Below are 16,837 nucleotides of genomic sequence, written 5' to 3'. Positions count from 1 at the left end.
GCACATGTGACTGAGGATGAGGGTGTCTCTGTGGGAGGTTCTACGGAAGAAATCATAGTTTCCATTTGGTAAGCACGTGGTGGGCCAGGCATGATGCTAAGCCCTTCATGTGCATTATCTCATTCACTCCTCACCACAGCTCTGTGAAAGAGGGATGATCTCCAGGTTACAGACAAGTTAACTGAGGCACACAGAGGTTAAATGACTTGCCAAAGGTGATACAGATGATAAGTAGTGAAATGTGTGGCTCTGAAGTTTATACCTCCCTGTCTTCCACAGGTGTGGGAACCTGAACTCAGAATGAGCTGGTCTGTAGCTCTCTGGCAGCTATGTGGTGCCTGAAGCCTCCGGTAGCTGCCAGATGTTCCACTGCACCCCTGGGCCTAGGAGGTTCCCACATACTGCTTTGGGTTGATTTTGGATTTTCATGAGCTTTGTACATGCCCCCTGTCCCCACCAGACTGGGAGCTCCGTGAGGATAGAACTGGATGAGGCTCCCTCTCTGAGTCACCAGGGCTGACCCCACTCAGAGGCCAGCACAGCATCAGTGCTCAGGAAATGCTGGTGGACTTGAATTGTGCGTGTGTGTGTGTGTGTGTGTGTGAATGGTGACACAGTGATCTTTGAGGCTTGGGGGGAGTGGCCTGACTTCCACTGGAGCAGGGAGGTCTTCGGTAAGGAAGGGCCCACATCCCCCATAGATCTTGACTTCCTCTCAGGCTTCCCTGGGGAGTAACTTTTCCCTATCTCAGGGGCCTGAATTACTTAATCTGAGGCCCTGCCAGGGTGGGGCAAGAGGTTGGGACCTGTAGTCACAGGGCCCGGAACCATGGGCTCTGGCTATGGCAGGAAGTAGGCCCCTGTAGCTGGGGTGGGGAGGTTGGGGCAGAAGGGGGTGACCAGGGGTGACCAGAATGTGGAACAGGCCTGGACAAAAGGGATCCTCTCATCCTTTCTTCTGTCGCCCTCCCTACCCAGGATTAGGAGTTGACACACTCAGAAATTGCTTCTGTCTTTCCAGGTTTCCCAAGTCTGGCATCATAGCTTTATGTTTCCCACCTTCTACCTGGTCTTGTGTTCTCCTTCCAGGAACGCTGGGCATGTTGGCCTTGGGGAGTAAGATTCCAAGACTGGTTCTGGGGTTGGAGGAGCTGAGCAAGTTCTGGAGTTGAGCAGGACTTTAGGATTTGACCAGGAATAAAGATGGACTTTTCTAGGCCAAGTAACCTCTTAGGAGACTTTTGAGCAAAGAGTAGAGTCCTGGCCATCCTGAAGATTATTGCCGTTTGGGCATGAACCAGCTTTTAACCAGGAATGAGCCAAGTAAGCAAGGAGGGGCTGGAAATGTTACAAGCCAGTGTGGTATAAGGGAATGGGCATGGCCTTTACAGACAGGCTTGGTGACCTCAGATGACTCCCTCTTATGTAATAGGGGGACAGGAGAACTCATCTCAAAGGGCCATGGAAAAAAAGCATCTAACATGGTTCTTGGCACATAGTAGGCACTCAGTAAATGGCAGTTTCCTTTTCATCTTCAGGCTTTGATATTCTGGCATGCACTTCTGGGATCCTAGTCTCCCAGCTAGACTATCGGTGTGTTTGCACCTGGTTCTGGTCCATCCTTGCTTACATCTGAATGTGAGGTCCAACAAGGAGCTGAGAGACCCAGATAGCTCCCCCTCTTTGCTATCTACCTGGATCCATCTCAGCCCCCAGACCCTGTCCCTGAAGGTAGGAGGAGGACCCAGTGTCTCCCTTTTTATTCCCCTCCCCCCGCAAAAAAAGGTCCACTCTCCAGCCACAGAGGTCATTAGAGGATCCAGTGAGCTCAGTAGTTCACCCTCCTACTTAAGTGAGTTAGTGGGCGTGAAACTGTGTGTAAACAGTATTTTGCCAAATGTGCTCCATAAACAAGCAGCAAGGAGACTGTATATCCTTGGCACTCAACCCCAAACCCTGACTTTCCCCCTTGTTCTTTCTCTTTCTTCTCATGCAGGTCCCCGATTTTTGTCCAGGACATGCCTGTCCCAGGTCTTGTGTTCAAGCGCATGTCCCAGGCTTGTGTATGCCACCCTGCTGAGGTGGGAGCTTCAACTCGGCCCAGACGCCCGCAGTGCTAAGGAAGACCAGTAGAGGGAACCATAAGCACATGGGTACTTCTGCTGGGATCCGACTAGGGAGAGCGGGTAGGACCGGGAGGGTCTGAGCTATGGGATGGAGCCAAGATATAAGCAAGTAAGCGAGGAGGGGCGGGGAGAATGGGCCAGGGCTGGGAGACAAAGACCCAGATGGTGGGGCTGGGAGGGGCTGTAGTCCAGCGTCTCGGGGCCAGGGATCCTGCCTTTGCTTTTTCAAAAGGCGCTCTGCCCTCGAGGTGTCTTTCTTTATCCAGGTGCCGGTTCATTCCCGCTTACCTATCCCGGGGCCTTGCCCACACCTTCAAACAGGACAGACTATAAATCTGGGTCTCAGGGATCCCACAGGGTTCTCCCCAAAACTGAAATCCTGAAGGCCTCATCTCTAGAAGCAAAGAAATCACCTTCCTCTTCCAGATACCGTACTCGACCCCTGATTCTCCACCACCCTATAGCCTCTTTTATGTTCAGGACTACGGGTCCAAGTGCCATGGAATACTGGATTTCCAGGGCAGAAGGAGGAAAGCCCACTAGAGCCCTACGAGAGAGACAGAACGGGGAGCAGGCAGGCTATCCTTGCCACGGAGGTGGGCACAGAACAGGGCTTCAAGGTGTGTGTGGTGTGTGTGTGTGAGAGAGAGAGAGAGAGAGAAAAGATAATGGAAGTACTTTCCCGGGGTGCTTGGGATAGGACCTGTCTGGTGCAGGTCAGTGGTTAGAGGGTGTTGACCAGACTTGCGGGGAGGAGAGCAGCCTGGCTGCTCTAGAAGAGCGCCAACTTCCCACGGGCTGAGCGCTCTGGGGCAGCACAAGGCAGGACCCAACCGTAACCGCAGGAGCCTCACACTGATTGCAGCCATCGAGAACGCGTCGTCTTTAAGAGCTCCCCAAAACTCCGCCCCCTTCCCGTTCTGGGGGAGGGGTATGGGGAAAGGACCCCGCCATGGGGCTTTCTATTGGCTAAGAGAAGCAGGGCTGGCTTTGCGATCGCCTGAAAAGGGGAGTAGACAGCTCAGCGGCAGCCGAAGGAGTCTTCTGTGCGCTGGACTGCAGTGGGAGGTGTGTGAGGCTCGCACTGACCGCAGGCCTTCGGACACAATCGCTGGAGGGCTAAGACTTGGCAACGGGGCTGCCGGGTTATCCGGCTGAGGCTTCAGAGGCGTAAACTGATGGACTGGCTCGATCGGCAGCGACAGCGTCCTATCCGCTCTTCTAAGAACACCGAGCGGAGCCCGCGCTGAAGTAGAAGCTATCCAGGGGGTGGGGTGGAGGGCTCAGCCCAGAGTCCCAGTGTGGCCCGGAGGAACGGAGCCCGTGCCAGGGCGACCCAATCGGGAGCCCAGGGACCGAGCTCGTGTTTCGGGGAGACCTCCACTTCTCAGGGGCGCCGTTCCCAGGACGGTCGAGGCATTGGGGCGGCCACCGAGTCCTCAGCGGGGATACCTCTTCGGGGAGAGGGCGCGCGGTCCGGAACAGTCTTGGGGAGCCGAGCGGAATCGGGCGGGATCACCCGGGGGCGCAGAGCCCCCGTCGTGCCTCGTGCGTCGGAAAGGCCAGGGGAGCGAGCCCTCGGAGGCCGCAGCCCATACCCGTGTTGGGGGCGGTTGCCCAGTGAGTCCTCCTGGCCGGCCGGGCGGAGAAGAGCGACACCAAAGCCTGAAGGAGGGGAGCATTTCAAGGCCGGTGGCTGCGGAGGATGGGCGCCTGAGTGGCCCCGAGCGCTGCGCTGCACGGGAAGACCAGCAAAGCTTTGCTGAGGAGGCGCCAGGGCATCCCGAAGTGCAGCCTGCCCCCGGGAAGATGGCCCGGCTTGGGCAGCGTTGGCTTGGCAAATGGCATGTGGCGATGGTCGTGTTGGCGGTGTGCCGGCTTGCCACGCCACTGGCCAAGAACCTGGAGCCCGTGTCCTGGAGCTCTCTCAACCCCAAGTGAGTAACTTAACCGCTGTGGTCCCCGAGCGTGGGAGGCACTCCTTTGGGGTGAGGCCGCGTGCCCCCGAGTGCGTGTGGGGTGGTGTTCAGAGGAGGAGCGGCGCCCCATTTTGTCTCTTGCTTTTTTGAGTGTGTTTTCCTGCGGCCGGGCGGGGCAGGGTGCGGCGGGGTGGAGTGGGGGCACTTGGCGGGATTGTGACCCCTGGGCTTCCCGGTCCTCTCCTCTGCACGTCCCAGATGAGTCGAAATGGTCGCGCCAGGCGGAGTAGGGGAGTCCGGGCGCTTGAGAACACACTCGAGAGTTGGGTTGGGGCGAGAACGCAGCCCTCTCCGGGGGCCCCTGGGAACGTGGCAGTCTTCGCCAAGAGCCGCTCCCGGGTTGAGCTTGACCTGGGCGGGGGACGAGGGGACGAGGCTGAAACACAGGTTCCTGGTTTGCTTAGCTATGGAGGGAATGCAGTGCGGGACCCGGCGCTTGGGGCGGGTGGGCAGAGCCTATATCCCCAGTCTGGTTTCTCGCGTTTTCATTTTTCTTTCTTGCCTGTCTTTTTGCCTCTCTCTCCCTGGCTTTTCGCTTTTGCCATTTCTTCTTGCGGTCTCCCACCCCCCCCCACCCCCCCGCCTTTTCTCCTAGCCCGGGTCGTGGAAAGGCGGGCGCTGCTCCCAGGATCACAAAGGCGGCGGGCGGAGAGGGGCGGAGTGGGAGAGGGGTTGTTGCGGGGGGCGGGGGTGTCGATCCACCGCTCGTCGGGGGTCTGGGAGAGTGGTGGCCAAGCCGGCGAGGGAGGTGGGTGGAGAGGAAGGGATTCCTGCCCAGGCGGTCCGTTGCCACCCCCCCCCCCCGCCCCGTGTCCCCCAGATTGGGGAGGTGTGCTTAGTTTTTCCCGAGGGGTTGAGGGACAGCTATGTAGAGATCATTTCTTCCTCCTTCTTCCCCTTCACCGTCCCCCTTCAACAACACACACCTTTTAGGGCGGTGGCTCAGTGGTTTCTGGGCTGTTAGTGGGGAGTCGCTGGGGCTGTTGTGGTGATCTCGGGACCTTTTTCTCTTTTGTCATCCAGGACTCAGGTTGGAGCCCAGGGTAAAAATCGCTCTTCCTCCCTGTCCTCTGACAGTGTGTGACACCCCCACTTAGCGGGAAACTGGGGCCTTTGGCCTGTCCTGTCTCTGCTCTCCGATTCCTATGTCTATAATCTCTTCCTGTCCACTCTTGCTGGACTCCCCGCTAACCTCCCGGGCTTCTGCCTGCCTTGGCCTTTTGGGTCTCAGAGAGGGTGCTTCTCTTAGCCTTGGAGTGGGAGAAGGTGGCTTCTTTAGTTCTCTTCCCCTTGGGTTAATAGAGGGTCCCAGGATTGGTCAGTGGGACAGCTAAACCAGGGTCAGGGTAGAGGACTCAGCCTCTGTGCAAGGAAAGGGATTGGCAAGAATTTCTCTTACTCAAAAGCCAAGCTGAGTATAGCATTCTCCTAACAGCAGGGGCTCAAAATGGCCTGGGGGCTCAGGGCCACTCAGCGGGGGTGGAGGGGCATGGGAGAAGGGAGAAAGATTGTGAAGTGCCCAGTTCCTCTCTGTCTGGGTGGAGGCTGGAAATACTCTCTTGAGCAAAGAAAGCTGAAATCTGCCTGGGGTAGCCCATCATAGGGGCTCATGGGAGTGACCTAATTGCTCTCTCTGGTCTCCAACCAGAGATAGCACACAGCTCCACAGCTGGAAAGGAGCCCTCCTGCAGAGTCTGTGGGGGGGGGGTTGGAAGAAACGAGCTGTCTGAGCTTTCCCCCTTTTGTGTTCTGAACCTTTAGAGTTGTGCACTGGTTTACAGGTTTTTGGAGGTTGTGTCTCATCTGTCCCCCTCCATCCACTTCAAGCTGGGGGGCAGGCATCCTGGGAGGTGGGGTGGGGGGAGCTGGTAACTCAGTAGGACCTGCATGAATTCCATCCTGTAATTGAGCAGATCCTGGGAATGGTCAGGGACCGATCTTGGTGCCCCCAGCACCGCCCTCTGCCCAGAGTTCCATCTATGCTCGGGTCTGGAATGCAGCCACAGTCTGTGTGTTGGCAGGGGGCGAGGGGTGGCTGGAGGAGAGCAGGAGGACAAGAGAGAGGCAGTGCCCTCAACTGGACTCCAGCTGGAGGGGGGGGTTGCCTCTGCCACTGAGCCCAACCCTTAGGCTGCAACAACCTTTCAAATAACATTCTCTTTCTGCCTCTCTCCCTCTTTGCCTGCTGTCTCTCAGGCCCTTTGGGTTCGCCCTCTCACACCCTCTGTAAGCCGTGCTCACCTCCCCTCTCCTGCTAGGCTCGCCTGCTCCCTTTCTTTCTCACACTCCCTCTCGCTCTTAGGCACTCTGCCTCTTTTTCTCAAGTCCTTTTGTTTCTTGCACATGTCCGTGCTCTCCCTCACAGGCTCATTTTCTCTCTTCCCTCCCCTCTTCCTCCCAGTTTTTGGTCTCTCTTCTCAGTCCCTTCAGGAGCTAGCAACCCACCCCCCCCCCAAATCTCCCAGCGCCTATAAACCCTGCCTTATTGCTTCCTCCTTGGGGGAAAAATCAAAATAAAGAAGTAGTTGGGCTGGGGGTACGCTTCCAGGTTCCACAGCGGATACAGCCCCAGCCTTGATTGGGGAGGGGAGCTGGAAGGGCCAACTCAAGACTCCCAGCCTCTTTTCCAAGGAGCTCCTGTGGCCTTCCAGGGTGGTAGTCCTTGAGCGTCAAGATCTTCTGCCTTCATGGCCCCCTCCTGTCAGATTTGCTCCGTGAGTGCAGAGTGGAGATGTGGGTTTGGTCTGTCTAGAGGTTGGTAGGAACCAGGATGTGTGTGTGTGTGCCTGGGTGGGAGGTTGGGGAGGGGGCTATAAGCAAAGGCTCCCAGGGCAGCCCCCTCCCCCAGCCTTTTCCCTCCGGGGAGCTCAGGGCAGCCTGCCGGGCTCACACTTGAGTCCTCAGCCAAGTCCAGCTGCTGCAGTTCAGTCTCTTAGTCTTGTTCTGACCTCTTCCTGCCCCCCACTCAGGTTCCCCCACCTCCAGGGAGTGGGAATGTGCCTGAGATCACATTACACCTTCCCTACAAGGGAGTGGGGGGTGGGCTTTTCAGCTTGGAGCCAGGACCCTTGACTCCAACATGGATGGGGGCAGCTGCAGACCCTAACCCATGCTTGACTGCTACAAGTGAAAATGCCCGCCTCAGCCCCCTCACAGCTGTTCCAACTCACAGTCCTGGGGAGGCCAGCTCAGGGTTCCAGGGAGGCAAGGAACCTGACCTCTTCTACTCAGTGGCTGATTGGCCACAGGTGGACGCCTGAGAGTGCTGGGAACCCAACAGCTCCTAAAGTTTCCTGTTCCCCTCCCTCTCCACTGTCACCCCAGGTCTCTGGGCAGGAGCAAGAAGGGCCTGGGAGGCTGGTTTGGGGGCTGAATACAAGGTCCCCTTTTGCCCCTCTGTGCTGTCTATGGCCTCACCAGTTCAGGTGGATGGGGGTGGGCAGGCCCTGGACACTGCATTTTTGTTTTCAGGAGCTGGGGTTATGGGGAGGGTGGGCCAGCCAGGAGGCCACTGGTTGCCATGGAAGCATTAGGTTTCGGGGAGGGTTCACCCTGTGATTACTAGGGGAGTTGAGGTGAGGGGAGGATGCTCATCAGCCACATTCTGGGTTCCTTGCCTCACCGACCATAGCAGCCCCTCCTGGGTGTGTTTTCAAGGTGGTAGTTTTGGGTGGGAGTGCTAACAGCGAGAAGTGTAACCTCCTTCAGCTTCTTTCTCCTAAATGGTACTGTGGTTGGCATACTAAGTCAGGCAACACCTTGCTAGTTACAAAGCATTCTCATATATGATCTCATTGGGTGCTCCCGGCAGCCCTGGGAAGTAGACATTGCCCCATTTTCCAGATGAGGAGGAATATGCCCAGAAAAGGAAGTCGCTTAACTAAGGTCAGTGAGCTGGTAGGGGACAAGCTGTGATATGTTCCATTCTTTCCAGGCCATCCTGCTGCCATGGAATCTAGGAAAGATGGGAATTAAAGGTGGGATTTGGGAAGAGGCACTGGCTCCCTGCCCCTGGGTTCCCCTCTCACCTCACAGGTGTGTGTGCATCTGTTCTTGTGGCTCAGGTCCTGCCTGTGTGGGGTGAGCAGTGCTCTGGCTTCCTCATTCGACTTTGTTTGACCAACTTCCTAGGGCAGCCTGCTCTACTGTCCTGAGCTTGAGGCAGCCAACTCGCTGCTTGGCACTCTCCTTCCTGAGCTCTGAGGAGCACCTTTGTTTCCTCTCTGGGCCAAGAATCTCACATCCTCTGAGGGGCCTCACAGAAAGCAGACAACGGAGACGGAGGTGTTAAGCCCTCAGTGGACACTAGCTTTGGCCAGGTGGGGCAAAGGGGAGGGTGACTTCCTCTGGGACTCTCCTGGCTTCCCTGCCTCCGACAGTGCGGTGTGTGTGCCAGGACCCAGCTGCTGCTCCTGCCCACCCACGCCTGGGCGGGCACTGCTAGGACATGCCAGGCCTGCTCCTGTTGCCTCGGGAGCTGGGTGGAGCTGGTGGAGTAAAGAGGAGCCTTTAATTTGGGGGCTCCCCACCCTAGCTGGGATGAGAGCAGACTTGAGCTCAGGCTTGGGCTTGGGGGGTGCAGGCACAGTGGTGGTGGGGTTACCAAATCAAGGTCATGGCTAGAGTGTTCTACCACACTTGGACTTTCATGGCTTGGGACTAGGTTCTTCCTTTGGCTACCCTTTGGCCACAGTTTCTAGAGCCTGAGGTGAGGATGGGAGGGAAGGAAGTGTAGGCCTGAGCAAATGTGGGCAGCATTCTGGGCATGCCCCCTATAGCTGCAAGTTCTCTCCCATGTGGATAATATGTGTATAGATGGGGAGGGACTCACCTGGATAAAAGAAGCCTTGAGGGGGTCAGTTGGCCTGTGATCAGTCCAGGGCCTTGGATTGCTGCTCCAGACCTTTCAGACTTCTCACATCCCATGATTCCTTTCAGTAGTTATGGCAGTACTTCTAAGTTCAGTAGAAAGGCTGAAGAAGGGACTTGGGCTATGGTGGAGGGGAAGAGGCAGGTCACAAGACAGGAGCCTAACAGCTCAGGCTGCCCCCCGCCCCCAGTCATTTTACTCCCTGGGGTCCCAGGGTTATCAGAGGCTAGGGAGGGAAAGCCTCAGGGGTTACCATGGCGACCAGCTTCGGGCTTCCTGCTGGGCCACGTCAATCCCCTTATTTTCCAGAAAAGGGCTTTGTCTGGGGGTGGCCGCAGGCAGGAAAACTTGGCTTGATAGTGGGGAGAGTAATTTTTGAAATAAAGACTGTAACTTGAGGACAATCTCTTCCTCCTCCTGTCCTACCCCTACTCCTGACCTGGTGAGTAGAGGGAGACCTATAGTTCCCCCCTGAACAGTATGACTAGTGGTGTACCTGGCTTCAAGTTCCACTCTCACTGGCTTCAAACCTACCTCTCATAGCCCCTCTCCACTTTCTTGGGCTTCTCACAGGCCACGATGCAGTTTTTCCAGTGGTGGGAGAAGATGCTAAGAAGGCACCATTATGGTAGATTAGGGTCAGGGAAGGTGGGTCTCATCAGGCTCTTCTCCCTTCTGCATGGCCAATGTACTTTAGTGGAAGGTGAGTTTCCCTCTGCCAGCTGCTATGCAAATGAACTAATAAATATTTATGAAGTCACTGTTCACTGAGGTTGAAGAGAGTCTGAGGGGTGTTTTGGGGAATAGTCATCTCTTCTTCCCCCTCCCCCACCTATTATATAGACATCTGTTTTCTCAGTGTCTCTGTGTTAAAGGTAGAAGCCATGTGTTCCAATTCCAGGGCACGGGTGGCTATAGGAGACTGAGCTCAGGGCAGGCAAGACTCATTCCCCAGTGATTAAGCCAGGGCCAAGTGATTAGAAAGGGAAGCTGGCCTATACCCCTTTCCATGCCCTCTATGTACCTGATGTCACCTCCAGGTGGACTTTTGTTGAGGTGCAACTGTATAAGGATTCCGCATGTTAGACCCTTAGGGGTTAACGTCCTTGAGGGGGGGGATTTAAGCCCCTGGAGCTGGCATTGAGCATCTCTCTTCAGTGGGAACATTCATCTGATCGTTCATGCCCTCTCATGAGGGGCCTGGACTCAGTGAGTCTCTATGGTTCCCCCTGGCTCTAAGATGTTAGAAGTTGTTTGATCCTGCTGTCTGGATGGAACCAGTGTGAGGAGTGGAAAGTGAAAAATGCTTTGAGAATTAGAGGCTTTGGTGAAACTTGTTGGCCTTTTATGGCACATGTGCGGGGGCGTTCCCTCTCAAATGTTTATATGGGCCTCTACTCTGTGCCTGCTTCCTTTCTGGCCCTCTGGAGTGGGGTAGTTAGGTACCAAGAGGAGAAGACATTCTCATTTTGGCTTTTACCCTCCCGCACGCCAGGATGGTCCTGAGTAGGTCCCAAATTGGTGGAGCCTCACCTGGCACGAAGGGAGGGCTTCTTTGCTTTATCTACTTCATCTTCTTGGTCTAGTTCCCTTACTCTCCCACCTGGGCATCATTTCCCTCCCTGGGGTGAGGACACTGAAGTGTGGCACTGCAGAGGCATTGACCTAGAGCTCACAATAGGTCCTCCTCATTGCTTGTAGTACCCACTGTGTAGTGGGCCCTCAGGAACTGGAATCACTGTATTATTACAGTAGCCTCTGAATTGGTGCTCTTCAGCAGAGCCTGTCTGACTCTGTCAGCTTCATTCTCTTTAAGCACTGCATTTTGTCCTTCATTTTCCTTCCTGCTTGAGAGTTTGTCACCAATAGGATGTAACCGACAGCTTATTGTGATCCTTGAGATCTTTCAATCTGGTCCCAGCTGATCTTTTCTTCTGTTCCTCTCTACCCACCCCAAGCCAAGCTGGACAAATTACTGGCCTGGGTTTTGTGTCCTAGACAATACCGTCTACTCTTACTGTGTGTTCACCTCTTATTCCTCACCCAGGACCCACTTTCATCCAGCCCTTTCTGTGGAACCATCTTTGACCATCCTGGTCAGTCAGATAAGCTGTCTCTTTTTAGTGCCTCCAGTGCTTGCTGTTTGAACCATCATCCTTGCACATAACCTACAAATCGCCTTGTGCTGTCTCTTGTTTGAGTGTGGACCATTCACATTTCTGACCCAAACCAGGCAATAAACTCCTCAAGGATGGGGCTGTATCTTCTCTTCTGATTTTCCCTCCAAGAAACAAGACTGGGCTCATAGGTATTTAATGTTAGTATCTGACCTCCTCCTTCTTGACAGACTATTCCTAAGGAGGAGTCAAACATGTTGAGTGCCTACTGTGTGCTGTGTGCTCTATGTGTGCTATCTCATCTACCCTCCTGGGAGGTAGGGGCTCTTACCATGCCCAGTTCACAAATGAGGAAACTGAAGCTCAGAGAGTTCAGGTAGCTCATCCAAGATGGCAAAGCTAGTAAGGGCCAAGTATGTCTGATTCTAAAGTTTGTGTCTTTTCTCCTGCATGATACTGCCTTGCTCTCAGCTCCAGCCTTCCCAGGATCAGAAATGACCAATGGATTACCACCTGTGCCCTTTCTTACTGTGGGCTTAGACAAGGACACAGTCATATGAATAGGTGGCCCTGGGAAGCTGCCCTGCCCCTGCTTTCCCCCAGTTCCTGGCCTTCTGGATTAGAACATGAACCTGGCCCAGAAGGCATTTGTCCATCTTCTCTCAGGACTTGTGGTAGGAGCAGTGTATCAGTGGGGAGATTGGAATCCAGATGAGTAGGGCTCCTGAGGCTCTATTGTACATGTTCTGTTGTCCCTAGCTGAACCCCTTCCCCCCTGCCCCACCGCCCCGTTCTTCTTAAGAGTGAGCCTGATCAAGTTTGGGGATTCAGGCTTTTGCGTTGTGAGGGTGGGGTGGGTCACTGGTGGGACACTGCGTAGTGGAAGTAGAGCTGTGTGGAGCTGTACCTGGCTAGATTGTACTTATCATTCCTTGGTTCCAGGCAATGCCTGTTCCTATCATTCCCATCATACCCAAGATTAGCAAGGAGGACATGGGTCCTAGACAGGTTGAGCTCCCCCAGCCTTGGCTGGGAGCTGCGGGGGTGGTGGCTAAGGCATGTGTGGGCTTGCCGTGTGTGTGTATGTGTGTGTGTGTGTTTGTATAGGGGAGGTGGTGGCAGTAGCTGTGCAGGAATGTGAGTATGTTGGGGGAGGGAGAACAGGGGATGCTGCCACCTTCAGGCAGCCCAGCCCTAACACCTTGGTACCCAGCCCATTGGCCACGTCAGCCCCCTGCGGAAATGCCACATTAGGACAAAGGACTCTCCCAGCTAGGCAGTGCCCCACCCTGCCGAGCAGTCAGAGCCTGGCAGCCTTGCCCATAGGCCACCCCTTCCACACCCTGCTGGCAGTGTGGTTCTCTCTCCCCACTCCCACCAGCCTGAGGTTGGAGCAAGGGCAGAATGCCCACTATTGCCATCTCCACCCAGTAGGCCCAGCCTGGCCCTCATTGTCTGCTCCCCTGCTTCTGGGATGGCCTGGGCCCCCAAACCTGGGGCTGACCGTCTCCTCCTTTCTGGGCAGGTTCCTGAGTGGGAAGGGCCTGGTGATCTACCCGAAGATTGGAGACAAGCTGGACATCATCTGCCCCCGAGCAGAAGCAGGGCGGCCCTACGAGTACTATAAGCTATACATGGTGCGGCCTGAACAGGCAGCTGCCTGCAGCACCGTGCTCGACCCCAATGTGCTGGTCACCTGCAACAAACCACAGCAGGAAATCCGTTTCACCATTAAGTTCCAGGAGTTCAGCCCCAACTACATGGGCCTGGAGTTCAAGAAGTACCATGATTACTATATTACCTGTGAGTCCGTGTTCACCATGTGATTCTCTCCCTGGGTTTAACTCTCTTCTGCCCTGTACTAGTACAATGATAGTGCACACAGTTAAGGTCCTGCCTGGTCTCATCTTTGAAGACTGGCATGCTTTTCTTGCAGTCCGGCCTTGGAATCTCAGCCCCAGCATCCCCCAAGGGGCCCAATGCCTGCTTGCCTTGGCACTCCAGGAGATATGTGGAAGAAGACTCCAATTCTTGTTGCTTTCTCTCTTATTTTCTTTACCCACCTAAGATCTAATCTTGGGAATGGCAGAATTGGCAGAGTCCTTTGAGATTAGCCAGCTGTGCAGCCTTTTTCCTCATGGGAAACTGAGGGACTCTCCAAGAGGTGAAAGGACTTCTTGCCCTAGATCAAACAGGGGGTTAGGAATGGGTTGGGACTCCAACCCAGATCTCCTGACCCCAAATCCAGGATTCCTTCCAGTCTACATAGAAGCCTCCTCATAATGCCAGTTCTAATGGCTTTGCCTCTGAGGAACATCACCCAGTGAGAAGACACACCTTACTGCTGCCACTGAGAAAGAGGAGCCAAGGCCTGGTCGTGATAGAGGAGCAATGCCCTTGGGGGAGGAGCTTGGCCTGGGCTGGGCTGAGCTATGCTACCCTGTTCCTAGTGGGAGGGAGGGAAGTAGAAAGGTTCATGGGTAGGTAAGAGCTGCTTGCCACTCCCCCACTCCCAGTTCTATTCCTATTGGCTGAGGCAGCACTAGGGTTTCTGGGGGAGTGCTGGCGGACCTTTTCCTCTCCCTGATTTCTTTGGCCTCTTCCTGCAGCTACATCCAATGGGAGCCTAGAGGGCCTAGAGAACCGGGAGGGAGGTGTGTGCCGTACGCGCACCATGAAGATCATCATGAAGGTTGGGCAAGGTGAGTGCCCAGCCTGAGGGCCCCCCAGTTAGGCCTGTAGAACCGGTGTTCCTGACTGGGTGTGTGTGTCTGTGTTGGGAGTGAGGAGGGGGCAATGGGGTTAGAGAATCTGATGTCCAGTTTACAGGCCACTCTCAGCCTACCCTAGATCATCAAGGGTACTGGCAGAGTCCCTCCCTCTCACCTGTCCTCTCCCTACCCCCAGATCCCAATGCTGTGATGCCTGAGCAGCTGACCACCAGCTGGCCCAGCAAGGAGGCAGACAACACTGTCTTGATGGCCACACAGGCTCCTCGTGGTCGGGGATCCCTAGGGGACTCTGACGGCAAGCATGGTGAGTGTATAGGTGTTTTGCAGAGGCAGAAGCCCGTGTTCAGCCTCCCTGTCAGTTGTATCTCTGAAGATCTGGTATGTCTCCCTGGGACCCCTGGCTGAACGCTCCACCCCTCCCTTTCCCTTCCTCAGAGAACCAGGAAGAGAAGAGTGGCACAGGTGCAAGCGGTGGCAGCGGCAGTGGGGACCCTGACAGCTTCTTCAATTCCAAGGTGGCATTGTTTGCGGCTGTTGGTGCTGGCTGTGTCATCTTTCTGCTCATCATCATTTTCCTGACGGTTCTGCTACTAAAGCTGCGCAAGCGGCACCGCAAGCACACGCAGCAGCGGGCCGCTGCCCTTTCACTCAGTACGCTGGCCAGTCCCAAGGGGGGCAGTGGCACTGCGGGCACCGAGCCCAGCGATATCATCATCCCCTTACGGACTACAGAGAACAACTACTGCCCCCACTATGAGAAGGTGAGTGGGGACTATGGGCATCCCGTCTACATCGTCCAGGAGATGCCACCCCAGAGCCCGGCGAACATCTACTACAAGGTCTGAGTGCCCGGTGTGGCCTCAGGCCCTGGAGGACAGACGGCCTGGACCACACCTCTTCTTTCTCCCGCACACCCTCTCCCCTCGCCAGCTGTGCCCACCTTTGTATTTAGTTTTGTAGTTTCTTGGCTTTTATAATCCCCATTTTTTCGTGCTCCCTGGGTTTTGGAGGGGGGTTTTTGTGCCCCTAACCCCCATGCTCTTGTGCCTTCCCCCTCTGGCCAGGCCTCTGGGCTCGGTGGGGGCACCCCTTCTTGGTGGGCAGGGTTGGATGCTGATGGACAGCAGGCAGGGAGATGGCCTTCTGGCCCTGCCCCCACCCTTGTCCCTGTGCCCCCTTCCCAGGACTGCTTGTCCGCTATCATCACTGTTTTTAATACTTTTGTGTTCATTTTTTAGCTGTCAACTCATTTTCATCTGTTTTTTGAAGAAAAATGTAAAAGGCAGCTCCTCTCCAGGCTTTCTGAGCCTGGCCCAGCCTGGATAAGCATATAAGAGGGCCTGGGGCTGGGGCTGAGGCAGGGGCAGGATGTGGCCAGCCCAGAAACATAGAATGGCATTTATTTTATAGACTCCTCGGCATTGGGCGGGGTGGCGGGGGGGAACGGGGCAGGCCAGGGCCGTTCTTGCCCATGAGGGAAGTGGAGAGTGCCATTTGGGCAAGGTGCCCCACCCTCCCCTCTTGATCCTCCTTCTACAAAGCTAATCCTGGCAGTGGGGTAGTAGCTGCCACACTTCCACCAAAAAAAAAAAAAAATCCCTTCCTTGTGGGATTCTTGGGCATCTCCTGCCTCCCTCACTCTCACGGTAATTAACGTCTTAATTGGCTGTTGCCTGGGGAACAGGAGAGCTGCTGCAGGCAGATGACCTCATGGGGGGCGGAGGGCAGTAAGCTGGGAGTACCCCCCCACCCCGCCCTGTTCTCTCCTTACCTTTGGTATCCTTTAGCCTGATGGGGAGGCAGAGGCCCAGGTGAAGACTTAAGTGGGTATAAGGCCAGGTGGCCTCCTCCTTTTCTGGGCTCTAGCACAGGTGGGTGCCCACCATCCACCCAGCTCCTATTGGCATCCCAATCTTGGGCTGGGGCCTGGGAAGAGGAAGAGACTGCCAGGGGCTGGGCCAGCCCATCGTGCACTTTGACCCCGGCTCCTTGCCAGCACGGCTGCTAACAGACTGACACTTGACTGTGCCTTGCAGGCACTCCCAGATCGGCTGTGGAAGGAGCTGGGCCTTATCCCATCCACCTCCACATGGCCTCTTGGCCCACTGCCCACCCCAGTGCCAGGTGGGAGAGGGAGCAGAACAGCCACCCCCTTCCAGGTGGCAGTCGGAAGGGTTTTTGTTTCTGTTGCCATTTGTGTAAATACTAGTCTTTTTGGAAAAAATAATGTAAAGATGTTTTGTATAAACTCTGAATTATTTTCTTGTTGCCTTTTTCTTAGAAAAAAATGAGAACTAAAAAAAAAAATTAACCACATGGAGAAATGGGTGCAAAATGGTGTCATGATATTGGGGAATGGAATGTAAGCGTATGAGAGAGAGACAGAGTGTGAGCATGAGAGAGAGTGTGTGTGTGTGTGTGTGTGTGTGTGTGTGCGTGTGATTTCCTGTGCCCAAACCACTGGTGATCTGGGTAGGTATGGAAAGAGGGAGTGTCCTAATGGAACTAGATGTGCCCTGTGCCCCTCCTGCTGCCCCTCCACCCCAAGTTTCTCTGCTTTTTTGTTGTGCTGCCGTGGAACCTGGGACCATTTCCCCCTGACATACCTGTCATCTTTGTGGCAAGTGCAGTGCTACGATGTCCTGGGCATTTCCTCAGTCTGGTACCAGGCTAAGCTAGAGAAGGTTGATGGGGAGAGAGAGGTGGTGTTCCCATGGGGATCTGGGTGTGTCCACAGGTACTGCCCCAACCTGGCTGGGGCTAGATCTGGGACCTGCTGGCAGGCCCAGCCCTGTCCTACCTCAGAACATCCGGAGGTAGATAGAAATAACTTCCCAAAAGCTGGGCCTCTGCTGCCAGCCCCCTGGGCACCAGGACTGCTTTAGTTCGTCTCTCAGGCAAAAGAATCTTCCTTCTCCTGTTTTTGGAGTTGGACTGCACTAGAGCCCATCACCATGGCATACTTGGGGGCATCTGGCTGGCAGTTGAAGCCCTCAAGCTACAGCAGCCCTGA

General features: G+C 55.3%; 1 protein-coding gene across 1 annotated transcript; it reads left to right on the top strand.

Moving 5' to 3' along the window:
• The first annotated feature begins 3,162 nt into the window (after window positions 1-3,162).
• Window positions 3,163-16,209, top strand: EFNB1 (ephrin B1). Its single transcript, XM_049872775.1, has 5 exons — window positions 3,163-4,063; window positions 12,618-12,895; window positions 13,702-13,794; window positions 14,000-14,128; window positions 14,260-16,209. The coding sequence occupies exons 1-5, from the start codon at window positions 3,936-3,938 to the stop codon at window positions 14,667-14,669; spliced, it is 1,038 nt and encodes a 345-aa protein (XP_049728732.1). The 5' UTR covers window positions 3,163-3,935; the 3' UTR covers window positions 14,670-16,209.
• The last annotated feature ends 628 nt before the right edge of the window (window positions 16,210-16,837 follow it).

The sequence above is a fragment of the Elephas maximus genome, chromosome X (genome assembly GCF_024166365.1).
Source record: "Elephas maximus indicus isolate mEleMax1 chromosome X, mEleMax1 primary haplotype, whole genome shotgun sequence".
Taxonomy (NCBI): domain Eukaryota; kingdom Metazoa; phylum Chordata; class Mammalia; order Proboscidea; family Elephantidae; genus Elephas; species Elephas maximus.
The sequence above is the reverse complement of the archived record's forward strand: the minus strand, read 5'-3'. Positions and strand labels throughout refer to the sequence as shown.